This window comes from Gavialis gangeticus, unplaced genomic scaffold, assembly GCF_001723915.1.
Source record: "Gavialis gangeticus isolate Ggan-Ray unplaced genomic scaffold, GavGan_comp1, whole genome shotgun sequence".
Taxonomy (NCBI): Eukaryota; Metazoa; Chordata; order Crocodylia; family Gavialidae; genus Gavialis; species Gavialis gangeticus.
Genome location: NW_017729004.1, coordinates 45,442,886 through 45,457,051, shown reverse-complemented (window position 1 = coordinate 45,457,051; position 14,166 = coordinate 45,442,886). Strand labels below are relative to the sequence as shown.

General features: G+C 40.6%; 1 protein-coding gene across 1 annotated transcript in view; it reads left to right on the top strand.

Annotated features, from left to right (window-relative positions):
* MALRD1 (MAM and LDL receptor class A domain containing 1) overlaps nt 1-14,166 on the top strand; it is a 631,029-nt gene that overhangs the window by 536,272 nt on the left and 80,591 nt on the right. Inside the window, exon 36 of the mRNA XM_019507962.1 lies at nt 2,601-2,667. Within this exon, the coding sequence (XP_019363507.1) occupies nt 2,601-2,667 (67 nt within the window). The remainder of the gene's footprint in view (nt 1-2,600; nt 2,668-14,166) is intronic.

Below are 14,166 nucleotides of genomic sequence, written 5' to 3'. Positions count from 1 at the left end.
GCCCCCCACCTTCCCTCTCCCCCCCACCCCCATTTGTGACAGGTGTCCTCTTTTTTGGACCTGGAAAATGGTAACCCTATGTATGCTATGCAGAGCCCCATTAAAGTCTTTGAGGTTGCACATGGGCTCTAGAATATGGTGATGCCCAGTCAATTTCAGGATCAAGGCTATATGTTTGTTTTAATTACTTGCTCACCCTCATAAAATTGTAACTTTATTATCATAAAAATGATATTCTGGCTGTTCAGATAGTACCATATGGCTTCTATGGTTATTTTGAGATATATTTTTAAAGTGATGAGCCACTGATATTAACAGGAGTATGTGATTAAGGGTCCAATCTTTGCAGTGTATAAATTTAAGCAAGCTCAGCTTCTTATACATGCATTTAAAGTTATTTGGGTAAACAGTCCTACTGAATTCACTAGATATACAGTAAATAATTTAGGGTGCAGACAGAAGTGACAATTTTTACCTGATCTGGCCGCAGAAAGCAGTTTATAGCTGTGACCAAACACAAGTGCATAGCTGCAAACAGCTTAAAAAATGGTCAGCTGGGTGAAAATCTGACTACCCATCTGACCATTGCATAAGATATTAGATGAAGATGTCACAACTTGTGTCTGTGTAGCTCCCAGTCTGTCTGTTTTCAGAATAGGAGGGGGGAAAGGAAGTAGAGGGAGTTCAGTCTGAGGGGTTTTCAGCGCCCCCTCCCCCTGAGGGTTGGGCAGGTGTTTTGCAGCCCCCTACAATGTGGGGGGCTCCAATTCACCCATCCCACCCTTCAGCACCAGCTGGGGAGCCCCAAGAATGAGCTTCCTGCACTGCCTTTCCCCCTTTCCATTCTGAAAACAGGGAGGACTGGCAGAAAGCCCTGGCCCTTGTTATGGGAACCTGGCTGCAGGCACCCAAACAAAGCTAGATTTCCCTTCCCCCTTGAACCAACAGTGAACTTCTGTTTGGTCTGGGGTAACATAACTCAGCACACTTTGCAAAAATCATTCGGACTTACACCTGGGACCTGCACTTCTGTCTGCACCCTTTGACCTTGATCTAGTGATTCTCAAACAGGTTGCTGCAGCATCCCAGAGTGCCTTATGAGCCTTTCAAGGGTGCCACAGAGTGCTTAGCACTGTTAGATTTGCAACATGATTCACAAGATAAACCAAGAGATTTCAAATAGGAATCCATATTGTTAAAAAGATTCTGACCTGTTGAGATCTTTCTGAGTTCTTTGCAGCAGAATTGCTCTATTATTTCTCTTTATTCAAAAAAATTGAAAACTAAGAGCTGGCATATTCCAAGGGGTGCCCTGAGTCTGAAAAAAGTTGAGAACAACTGCCTTAGTTGCCTAATTTTATTCCTGTAAGTAGTCCCATTACAGTTAATGAGATTTATCCCCTATATAACGCACTCATGCACCAAAATGTCGCAAGATCAGGACATAAATTGTTCAATTGTGATAGATTAGGTCATGGCTGTAAATCCCAGCAGACTTTCTGAATAGTTTAAAGGGATGAAATGCAGAGGTTCCCAAACTTTTTCTTATTGTGTATCCCTTTCCAGATTTACCAGCTGCCTCAGTACCCCTACCAGCATATTTTAACCTCTTAAATGCCAATTGTTATTGTAATGAAAATTAAATCCACCATTACAGAATTTATCCTGCATACCCCCTAGAAATGTCTTGCATGCCTCCAGATGTACACATATCACAATCTGGGAACCCCTAATGTAGTGCCTTGCTGTAATGTAGGAGACTATTTAGTGGTAAAAAAATCCTGAAGAAAGCTCAACCATTATTAATCCTAACTGGAAATCTAGTAACAAACACTTACAGGAATTCTCTTCTGTCTTTAAAAAAGCTTAGGGTTGTCTTTTTAGTTTTTGAGACTTCCTTGGTAGACAGATACTTTATTAAAGTCAAAACTTTTAATGACAAAATGTTTGTGAACTTTGGATGACCTCATGCGCATGAGATACCCATGTGTCACAAGTCTGTAAGACCACATGGTGGGCTGTATCTTTCTTCTTAAACTTCTTACTCTTTTAAAATTAATTTCTCGTGGGTTTTCTATGTCCATACCTCTGAGAAATCATTAGTGAGAAGGCTGGTCACACAGCAGATGGTAAGCATCTGGTTTTCTCCCTCCCCCCTACTTTTAAACTACTAATAAGAATATCAGAGTTAGGCACTATATAAACTCAAGTTCAACACTCTTAGCTGATTCTTTTAACTGTTATATAGCATTAGGATATTCATATTGTTTACTGGAAGTTCTAGTGAATAATTCCATTATTGGAATCATTTAAGTCTGATCTGAGAAAATATTAAGGTCCTGGTTCAGCAGAGTACATGAGTAATCCATTGACTTCAGTGGGAATACTATGATTAGGTCAAGCATGTGACCAAGCATAGAATCTTCAGAAGCGCTCAGTACTCAAAATGACAGATGTCCTCACTAACAGCTGGGGTTATTCACATCTCTGAAAATTAAACTGTAGATGATCCAGCATAGGAAAAAAAAATCTCATATTGGCAGGGACAATTTCTGTGTGTTCCTTAATCTAATAATGGTTGTTTACTTTCATGTTTTTAGATTGTCCTGATGGCTATTGCAAAAATGGAGGAACCTGTATCATCAAAGAAGTTATTCCTTTATGCCAGTAAGGTTCACATTTATTCTTTTGTGGGAGAATTTATTTTGTTCCTTATGGATAGAAATGACAGTCAATGGCAATGCGTTTTTGAACAGTAAACACACTACGTGCTAGTGCTATTTTCATGTACAGTAGCTGAGTGAACAAGAGAACAACATATACATAAGACTCTTTTGAGAGGAATATTAGCCATCAACTAGAATTTTCTGTGACTTTCATCTGTCTTGCATTAGAGGTGGGATAGCCTGTTTTTCCAAAACCTGATGTTTCCTTTCTCATATTGCAGCATTGTCTCATCAGCATTTAAAAAAACATGATGCTATGAAAAATGATATCTTAATTTGCAGTAGACACATTGTGCTTCTCAAGCAAGATTTACAACAGACCACTGTTTCCAGCTCTGCATGAAATCCCTGGTATAATGTTTCTTTTAATACATAGTGCAGCAGCTGCTTTTACACTTATGGCAAGCAAAGTGTTAAGTGTAATTTTGCAGTGTTGCTGTTTTACAATGCAGTGTTGCAATATTGCCTGGTAAAGCACAAATAAGGAATATATTATAATCTGGCATTTTAAAAAGTCGTAAGAAAAAGCATCTGAATTCCTGAGGTGCACCTCTGTGAGCATGAAACCCTGTTTTTCCCCCACTTAAAGAGATACGCCACGTCTCTGTAAGCAGGAAAAGCTGGGCAGACATTCCCAGGCTTGAGGGACCTCATGCTGCATGGGAATGCTCAGGGCATGCAGGGCTGAGACTCTCAAGTCCTGGGAGTGCCTGACCCAGGTAGCTAGAGACTGCTCTGGGATGCCCATGCTCTCCTGCCATAAAGCTAATAGGTATCCTCTTTGAAGATGAAACACACATTATTACTTGTCTTTGTGGTGCAATAAAAGGTATGGACATCTGTTTGCTTTCACTTTGTGCTGTAATAAAAATTGTGGATGCACGAAGTCGACGTCTGTTTTTAGCCAAAGATGCAAACAGTATTTGGAAGTTTTATACCAAATAAGAGCAAAAAACTTATAGAAAAGGGATCGGACCAAACAGAAAAAAACGACAATTTAAAAAAAAAACTTCAGGAAAGTTTAGAAGGGATGGGAAAAAGGATTCAACTTCCAAAGACGCTATGTTTTAGAGGTCACATATTTTAGGGGTGAAGTGAGAATTGCCAAAAAATCAAACTAAGTTAGATTTTAAAAAGTAAACTAAAACAAATGGCAAAAAACTCTTCAGCTATACTATGTGACAAGAAAAGAAGTAGAACTTCTATGCTGTGAGGAAAGAGTAGAAATCAAAGGTAAATTGAATATGACCCAATATCTAAATGTATGTTTTATCTGTTTTCAGCAAGGACAATAATGTTGATCATGGGGGGAATAGAATAATGGCTAATGGGATTGAGAATTTGAAATGAAAAGCATCACAAACAAAGTAGAAGCAAAACTGAAAATTCTGAATGCACTTAAGTCATAGGGGAGGAGGGGAATATTTTTTTCCATTCCAGAATACCAAAAAACAAACAAACTGGTAAATCAAATTGTCAGTTCAGTAGCGTGGGATTTTAATAATCAAGCAAATTGAGCATGGTACCATATGAGTAGATTATAATACAAGTAATAACTATGTTTAATATGGAAGGAGGGAATGCTCTCCAGGTACCTACAAATCTGTTAGTTTGACATCAATAGCATGCAAACCTTTAGAACAGTTTTTGAAGAAAAGATAAAGATGTGGAGGTAAATAGAAAGTTTCATAAAATGTAACACGAATATACCAGAAATAAATTGTGTCAGACTAGTTAATATAATTCTTTGATCAGATAATTGATTTTCCAGAAAAGGGAAATTTTGTAACTGTCATCTATCTCATCTTCATTAAAACATTTGATACAATGGAAAATTATTGGTTGAACTGAGAGAGCTTGGGAATCAGTTCAAGAACTAAAGGTGGATAAGAAACTGACTACAGGAAATATAACAATAGTTTGTGTTGACGGGGGAACTATTAGATTGGGATTTCAGAGGTTACTAGTGGAAGTTCTCAAGAACTGGTCTGGCAACCAACCTTGCTGACTTCCATTATCTAGGCACAAAAAGTAGGAAATGGTAAAAGAAGAGGAACACCTGGGAGCTTTGGAAAACCACAGGTGTCCCCAACCATGAGCCCCCAATGTGATGTGGCCTTGGAAAAGGCAAATATGATGGTGGAACACATTACACAATGTACCATATTTACTCAAATCTAAGATGACCCTGAACTTGAGACAGTCCCCAATAATTAGATTTTTTATGTGGACAAAATGATAAATTTGTTATAATTTTCCAAGTACAGAATCTAATAATAGGGCAGTCACCTTTAATTCCCTCCCCCCACCCCCATTACTGAAGAGGAGCAAGCGGTAGGAGGCAGCTGGTTTGGGCAGGTGAAGCAACTTGCCCCCTGCTTGTACCTGCCCCTCTACTCCCCCCTCCTGCAGACTTGGGACCCCCTTCCTCCTCTGTCTCTGCTCTCCCTCCTGCTCCACACCCCCAGTGTCTTCTCCCTGCTTCCCCCTCCTTTCCCAAGACTCTTTTCCCTGATCCTGCCTCCTCTTCAGACTCTGTCCCCACCTACTCTTCCTCCCCCAGCCTCTGCTTCCACCCCTCACCCAGCCCCTGATACTCCTTCCTCCACCCTTACCCTTGCTCTGTGCTGGTAGGCCCTGTTCCCTGTTCTAGCCTGGGCATGGGAGCCCAAGGGCACTGAGCCCCAGCCCAGTCCCATAAAAGCTATGTGGGTTTCATGCCACTGCTGTGAGACTGGGCTGGGGCCATACTCAGTGCCTCAGGCTGCTGTGTGGATGTATCCTGCTTGTGTAGACCAAGGGTAAGTGGGGGGAGAGGGAAGGAAGAGGAGGAGGAGGCGGGGAAGCAGAGATGAGGATGCAGAAGCAGTTGCAGGGGAGGGGGGCAGGCAGCAGCTGTGATTACAGCCCTGGCCCCTAGGTACAGGCTAGGGTCCGAGCCACAGCAGCTGCTCCCCCTAACCCCCACCCCACCATCATACTCAGTTCTAAGATGAGGAGCTTTTTTACCTATGTTAAATGGAGAACAAACCGACATCTTAAAACTGAGTAAATATGGTATTTCCAGTGGAGATAGGAAGCATTAATGCCCTTTTACTTAGATGATCTGGGAAATGGAGAACCTAAGTTACATTAATGTCTTGGCTTTTTAATCTATCAAAACAAAGGTGGGTGGTAGGAGTGATACAGTTTGTTGTCTAAAAATATATTGTGGGAGATAAACACTGGAAAGGGGAAAAACTGTTTAAGCTAAAAGACAATATTTACCCAAGAATTAATGATATAAATAGACTACAAATAAATTTATGGTGGAAATTAGGTTTTTAATCATCTATGGAAAAAGGTTGTTCAATTGCCTTCTAATAGGAGTAGCAGGGACAAACCCTGATTTTGAGATTGAGCTTGCTAGGTATTTTTAAAAGACTATTTGACATGGTTCCTGTGATAGGAGAGAGCTAGACTGTTACACAAGAGATACCATCTAGTCTCTACATTCAGTGTTTAATTTATGTCTTTCTTCTCTCTCTTTGTAGTAATCGGTTTAAGTGTAATTCTAATTATTTCTTGTCACATGATAATTGATTAATCACCGCTGCGTGTAATATGACAGGATGTCTAATTTAAATTAAGAAAATACCCTTAGCTCTCCTTGGTGATCATTTATTAGTATTTGTTTTGCCAGTTCTGGTGTCTCCTCATGTCTTTTGTTACTAGTAAAGGTAATATGCATGAAAAATTGCTGAAATTTACAAAGAATTTACAGTGACCCCTCTGTCTCAAATTATAATGATATTAAATACTGCATTAACATTGAATAATGGGTGCCCTTGTATGACTAGTTGAAGAAGTGTAAGGGTGCTATTACAGGTTACCTTTAAAACATTTGAAATCTGTAGAATTTTATGCCATCATAAAGTTAGAACAGTTTCAGAGCAGTCACAGGTTAATACCTAATTATGTCTCAGACCTGCACAATTCTGACTTGCCATTAAAGGGCCTGGCTAGCAGGGAGTAGGAGAGCATGGAGGAGGATGGCATGTCACTCAGTGGTGGAAGAACCACAATGTGGCTTCCTCGACTCCCCAGCTAGTAGAAGCCAGCCAGAGCTGAGGGTGGAAGGGGAATAGTCTTGGAAAAAAAAACTCTTTGAAGTGAAGTAAAGATCAGGGCAGAAATAAAGAGAAAGGAGTGACAAAGAAGTTTTTTGTTTGTTTTTGTTTTTTGGGGGGTGGGATGGTTAAAGGACCAAAATCTTGCATGCATTTCACTGAATTGGGATTGGGTTAGTGGATTGGTTGGGTTACTATTCACACTAGGGCAAAGCTGAGACCCAGTAGGCTGACTGCTTGCATGCCAGAATATGGGGAGAGCTGAGACGCAGCTGAAAATGTTTTTCATAGATTCATAGATTTAGGGTCGGAAGGGACCTAGTAGATCTTCTAGCCCGATCCCCCGCCAGGGCGGGAGAACAACAAAACCCCAAAACAAGAAACGGGACTCAAATGAGTCCAGCCAGGTAGGCATCCAGCCTCTTCTTAAAGATGTTTTCTGTTCTCTGACTCATTATTTTCACAGAGGTCGGTAGTAGGATTGACACCTAGATTGACACCCTTTAACAGGTGAATGCTTCTGTTTTAAGTATCTTCATAACAGTTTAGAGGTAACCTGTAACACCACTGTGGGCACTTCTACACAAGATGTTTACTGCAGTTAACTTATTAGTTGCACAGTAAATGTCTCAGCATCTACATGCGTACCCCTTATTAGGTTGGAGTAAACTCATTTATTCCAAGTAATATGCTGCTGGGGAGTAAAACACTGCAGCCATGCATGTGTAGACACTGGAGGGGCTGGCTGGGGCATGAGGGTGCTTCAGTGTGGGAGCTGTCTGGTGGCTAGTCCTGCACTGAAGCTGCCTTGTGCCCCAGCCAGCCCCTCCACAGCACATTGAGCCAAGGGGAGCAGCCCCAGGCTGGCTAACCTCCCAGGCCCCTCCCAGCCAGGGGTGCTCCCCTTGGCTCAACATGCTGTGGAGGGGCTGGCTGGGGCATAAGGCAGCTTCCACTAGCCAGTGGGCAGCCCCCACACTGACCTCCCAGGCCCCTCCCAGCCAGGGCTGCTGTACCCTCGTTCAACATGCTGCACATGAATAAATGGCAGAGCTTATTTCTCTGGAGTTTTTCTCCTTGGCACATGTTCAAGTGGCATGGTTTAACACGCATAGTTTAACATTCAACACATGCGGTTTGTGGCACCGCAATGCCACAAACCTCATGTTCCTGCACATCTGGATCTGGCCTGTAAGTGTAAAGGAGCAGTGCAAAGCAGGATGTCTTCCAAAACTCTGAAAAGCAATAGCTCTTTACTTATCATAAGTGAGATTTTCTGGGTTTTTAGTGTACAGTGAAACTAGGATGACTACTTGGCAAAAACAATCAAGTCTGTTAAGCAGAATTCAAGTTCAAGGTGACTTTTAGCAGCTTGTTTCCGTTCCTTCTCATGGCTGTATGTCAGAGGAGAATCAAGCTTACTGTAGTGCACTTTTCTAAAGAGGTTTGAATCCAACGTCCATTTGACATGTTCAGAGCTGAAGTATCAAACTACAGCTGTCTGCATCTTTTCATTAAATACCTGTGGGTGGCCAAGAAGGTTGTTAGGAATAAGGAGGGTGAATTCTTCAGCCCTTTGGATGCAAATAACAAGGGAGGCAAGGGAGAAAAATCATGTAGTAGGCACAAATCTAGGTCAGATTTCACCATCTGTTTGACATCTGGAGCACAGTCTTGCCAGATGAAGATCCAGTCCTTTAATATATATTGTTGAGTGTAAATTTGTCAGCTGTTAAATCATGTACTTTAATTAGCGTTTACTAAGCATCTAGTCATTGCATCTATGACCAATTATAGCAGGATACTTCTGGGATGCAGTTACTGACAATGTTTTCTCTGGCCAGGTTTACAATGCAATGTGGAGCATTGCAAATATGATGGTTTTGGCTTCCCCTTGGCTCGTGCATGAAACGCAAGTTGGTGTTGAACATATTGCTCTAAAGTACCATACCATTCCTACTTGTTCTCACCAAATTCCTCTCTAGTGGATGTGCAACTGAATGCCTAAATTATCTACTTTCACCCATGTTTGCATTTGTAAATCATTTAATGCAAACAGAAATGACAATAATTTTTTGCACATGCATTTACCTAGTTTGCATGCACAATTGAGTTAACAGCCTATGCAAATTCAATAACTAATTATGCATACCTTTTGTGTGCACAATGACATATCTAATTTCTTTTAAAACAGGCTTCAAATCACTGGAAATATTTTGGACAGAAATGTTGAGGATAACATGCACTACAAAATTTAGTTGTTATGAAACTCTGACATTTGTAATTTTAAGTGGCTAAACCACTGTCTAGGTGTCAAAATGAAAGGTGGTAGCAAGAGAAACATTTCTCACCAGACTGATTATACACAGTTTTAAGCCTAACACTACCTAGACAGGATTTATAGTATACCACATTCACATTTGGTATATATCACTGTTCCTGTATAATAATGAATTAATTACGCTACCTGCTTTTCCATCTATATACTAAATAGATAGCAAATCAAATTTAGGAGCAAGTACATCTGTCCATTCTAAAAGAGAACAAAGGGCACACTTTTATTAGTTCCTGAATTTTAAGAATAGACTCTAGTGGTAAGTAGAAAATGCAATTACATTAGCTGCCCAGTAGTTTAACAAATGTGTTACACGTTAGAAATGTATCTTCACTAAACATAGTTTTACAATTACACATAATATGTACACACCCAAATTATGCAGCTAAGAATCTTGATGAAAATATTTTATGCAGACAATTAATTGAGGGCTTCCTTTTTTTTTCAAAAAGTTATTATTGTCCAAACTATAGAAATCATCCTTTTATTTTCTTTTGCTTAGTAGAAATGGGCAACATGGCTTTTCCTGCTTTATCTTACAGAGAAAAACTAAGTTTTTACAATATTGTAATTGATTCAGAAGAACTTTCTTACTATTTCTTCATAGACATACTACAGGCTCTCTATCTGATCCTAAACTTTCTCTCACCTGTCTTTCTCAAGTTTTTACAATATTGTAATTGATTCAGAAGAACTTTCTTACTATTTCTTCATAGATGTACTACAGGCTCTCTATCTGATCCTAAACTTTCTCTCTCCTGTCTTTCTCAACTTTAAGAGTAGCTTTTTAGAAAAATCTCATATGTTCTATTTTAATGAACATCCAAAGTGTTTTGGGGAGTGGAGTTGTTTGTTTTGTTTTTGCCTGTAGCACAATAGTATTTAGTATAGTTGTATGAGCATAACTTTTTTAGTAGCTGAAACATCTTCTCAGCATTAGATTTGGTATCCAAATGTCTAAATACTTTAATATGGAAAGATTTTTAGAAATCCTTGCACCTCAAAAAATTCTGAATAATGTAGTTGTAAGTTTGCATTTTGATTACTAGATAAAATATAAGAAATACACAGTTGTTACATGATCATATGCTGAATACTGACACACAGGCTAGGGACAGACATTCAAAAAGCCTGAATTGATTCAATCTTTGTAAGTTAGTCTAACCTGCAAAGTTTGAACCGATTTGTAGGTGGATAGACATTCCCTTTTCATTCCCTTTTTGTTCCAGTGAAATTGGAGACCCACGCAGACACCTCTCAGCATTACCTGGGAAGGGCAGGGGGGAGGGAGGAGGCAAGGCATGGCCATATGCCAGGTCCCTGCACTGCGGTCCTTGCTGTGGGGGAGGTGTAGGAGGGGGAATCCCTGCTTGCACAGCCACTGGCGGGGTGGGGGGGAAGCCTGGCAGCCACTGCAGTCCCTCAACCAGCTGAAGCAGTGATAGTGCTCTGGCTAGGAAGGAGAGAGGCAGGGCCAGCCCTGCTCTGCTTCAGCAAACAGCCCCACCCAGACCAGAGAGTATGCTGGGATGCTGGGAGACTCTGGTTTAACTTAAACCAGGAAGGGGTCTGGGACAAACATTGCATAAACCAGTTTGACCCAAATTAGTTAAGCCTGGTATTACATTCAACCAGGTTTATCTCAAACTGGTTTCAGCCATTTTCAAATTGGTTTATGTGCACTGAACATCTGTTCTGTTACAGGTTTAAACCAGTTTCTGATCACTTAAACCAGTTTATGTGTAATTTCTGTTCCTAGCCACAAGGGTCAAAATTCGTTGACAATAATGTAAATGTTATGTATATTGGTATAATTTGCACGTTTCCACAAAAATAGTGGGGAATTAGGAGAAGCCACAACCAGTTGAAGAAGGTACATAAATCGGGACCTCCCACACTAGATTGATTGTTTGTATCAGAGAACACAGGAGTAGGAATTAGGAGACCCAGGTTGGCAGCCAGAGCTTCCGTGGAAGGAAGCTCTGCCCATACCATCCCATAGTTAGATGGCAGGGGCTCCAGCAGAGGAGGGCTTTCACCATACTGCACTGCAGCTGGGTGGTGGAAAGAAGCAGGGGTGGCATCTGGATCCAAGTGCCCATCTTTCTCCAACCTGAGCTGGGTTGTTCCAATCCCTGTTCTATATTTAGGACCTGAACATAACATGTTAAACTGATGGCAAGGTTCTTTGAGCACATGTGATATCTTTTATTAGACCAACTGAGTAGTTGGAAAAAAAGGGTCTTGGCAAGCTTTCAGGTGTAGTCAACCTTCTTCAGGCATAGGGAGTCTCTGCTTTATGAGGCTCCAAGGAATATTTCTAAGACTCAAAACAGCAGAGAACTCCCTATGCCTGAAGAAGGGTGACTGAGCCTGAAAGCTTGCCAAGAACTTTTTTCCAACTACTCAGTTGGTCTAATAAAAGATATCACATCTACTCAAAGAACCTTGCCTGCATATGCCCTTAGAACAACACGGCTACAACCAAAAACCCACCATGTTAAACTTATGGAAGTCACTCTAGTGTCAGGAATGAACAGGCAACTAGTTTTCCTAGAGTAGCTATGGCAGTAGGCCTTGACACTAGGCATTAACCTCAGGGTCTTCTCCATAATATAGAGAATCAAATCAGGAGACCCTGTAATCTCTCCATTAATCAGAAGCCTCTGATTTGATTCGGAGAGATTTGATGATTCAGACATAGACACAGCTTTATGTTTTTTCTACACTTCTCGGTTCACCGCTGAGCATGGTGGGGGAGGAAGTGGGGGGGGGACCAGGCATTCCTGTGGAACTCTCCATCTGTCCTATCATCTCAGCATTCATGAGCCATGCCTGGTACCTCGAGGTAAGTAGAAAAAACATATAAAGCTGTGTCTATGGCTGAATCGCTGATTCTCTGAATCGGAATCGGATATTCAGATTCCACCAAATTGAATCAGGACAGTGATCTGAATCAGTAAATCGCATCACTGTCCCCTGAATTGCGCTGAATGCAAATCTGAATCAAATATGGCCCACTTTGCGCATCCCTAATAGAGAGAATATTTCTTGTGCTCTCTTTGTAAAGTATTCTGAGATCTTTGGATGAACATTCCATATAATATAATCACAAAATATTATTTTAGAAAAAAATATATTGAATAATATTTAAAATGCTCAGTCATCAACATAAGAAAAACATGCAAACAATACAAATATCATTTATATCAGTGATATAATCATATGGATATGTTTCAGTAAATAACATGAAAAATACTTGCAAACAGTTTCTGCAAATATATTTGCTTTTCCCTCTAAAAATACTATGTGGCTAACTAAGAAAAAGCGTGAGTGAAAAAAATCTATGTGAAATATATGAATGCTAATGTTGGTACGCACAGAGGTTAAATGAACAAAGACAGAAGAGCTACTCTAAATTTTTTCCTCAAAAATATTATTGAATAATTATCAAAATGTATTGAATGTGTGGGACTTGATGCTAAAAGTAGACAAGATCTGAGAACTGTTTTTGCATAGATGGAATCATTAATGAACTCCAGGTCTTGCTTGATGGATGGCTCTTAGACTTCTATCAAAGAATAGCACTATTGTTAGCTGATTTTTTTTTTCCCTGAACAACCATGAAGGAAGCTGCACCTCTTTGAAAATTAGTCTGTAAGCTAAATTGTCAGTTGGTCAGTGGGTACTTTAGAGCAGAAGGCCTTATAATTCTAAGCAATCAAGGAGCCAAGAATGACAGACAGTCTATCTCAAGAGATTTCTGATCAATTGGATTTTTATATTCTTTTACTTTTTCTTCAAACATGCTTTGGGGATTTATATTAGTTGCCCAAACTATATCATTTACATCACCTTTTGAAGTGATGTTTTCATGAAAAGCTGACAAATTGATGTAAGATACAAGGAAGTCACTTTCAAAACATTATTGGCCAGAAATCCAATCTAAGACATTAAATGCCTTAATTTAGCTACTGTTAGATAAAATACTAGAGAGAGTATACAATTGTATATACATTATTAGATATTTGGGCCCATACTAACACCATTGCTCTATTTCAATATCTAGGATTTTGTACAAAAATCAGGGCTTTGAAACCTGTGTTCCTTTTTAACAGCAGAAACAATTCCACTCTATTTAGGACTGGGGGTTGAGGGGGAAAAAGTACACATTCTAAATGACAATTTGGCTCCCATGGCCAGGAGGACAGGGAGGTGTGTGTATGGCAGGGAGGAGCTGGGCTGTCTGTACTGCAAGGAAGGCAGGCTGCCTGTGCAGCATGTACAGCTGGGGGGGTTGTGCAGCATGCATGCAGCAAGCAGATCCCAAGTCTGCAACTTACACCTCATGTGAGCTTAGGGACTGTGTTCCGCTTGGTGTGTGGCCTCTAGCGGCCCAGAAGCTGGGCAGCCTTGATATACAGGGAAGAATGCATATGTGATTGTGGATTTTCATATTGGAACTTCCATACCAGTCATCTTTCCTGTATTGTCTTCCCGGATTCTGGTAAAATTGAGGACCTACAGCCTCAACAATCGTACAGTCTGTTGGCTGGGGAACAGGCTCTATGGTTGGGCCCAGAGAGTGATAGTCGATGGAACTGAGTCAACATGGTGCATGGTGACCAGTGGCATCCCCCAGGGTTCAGTACTCAGACCAGTACCCTTTAATATATCCATAAATTGTCCATATTCAGGTGTCAGAAACAGACTGGCTAAGTTCGCAGATGACACCAAATTGTGGGGAAATGCAGTCACGCTGGAGGATAGGCTGGGGATTCAGGCCAACCAAGGGGATTCTGGACAGGCTCACAAGGTGGGCAGATCAAAACGTGATGACATTAAACATAAAGAAATGCAGGATGCTCCAGCTCAGGAGAAAGAACCCACATCATACTTATAGGCTTGGCAGTGCAACACTAACTAGCACCATGACCAAAAGAAACTTGGGGGTCATGATTGACTACAAGATGGACATGAGCCACCAATGCAATGC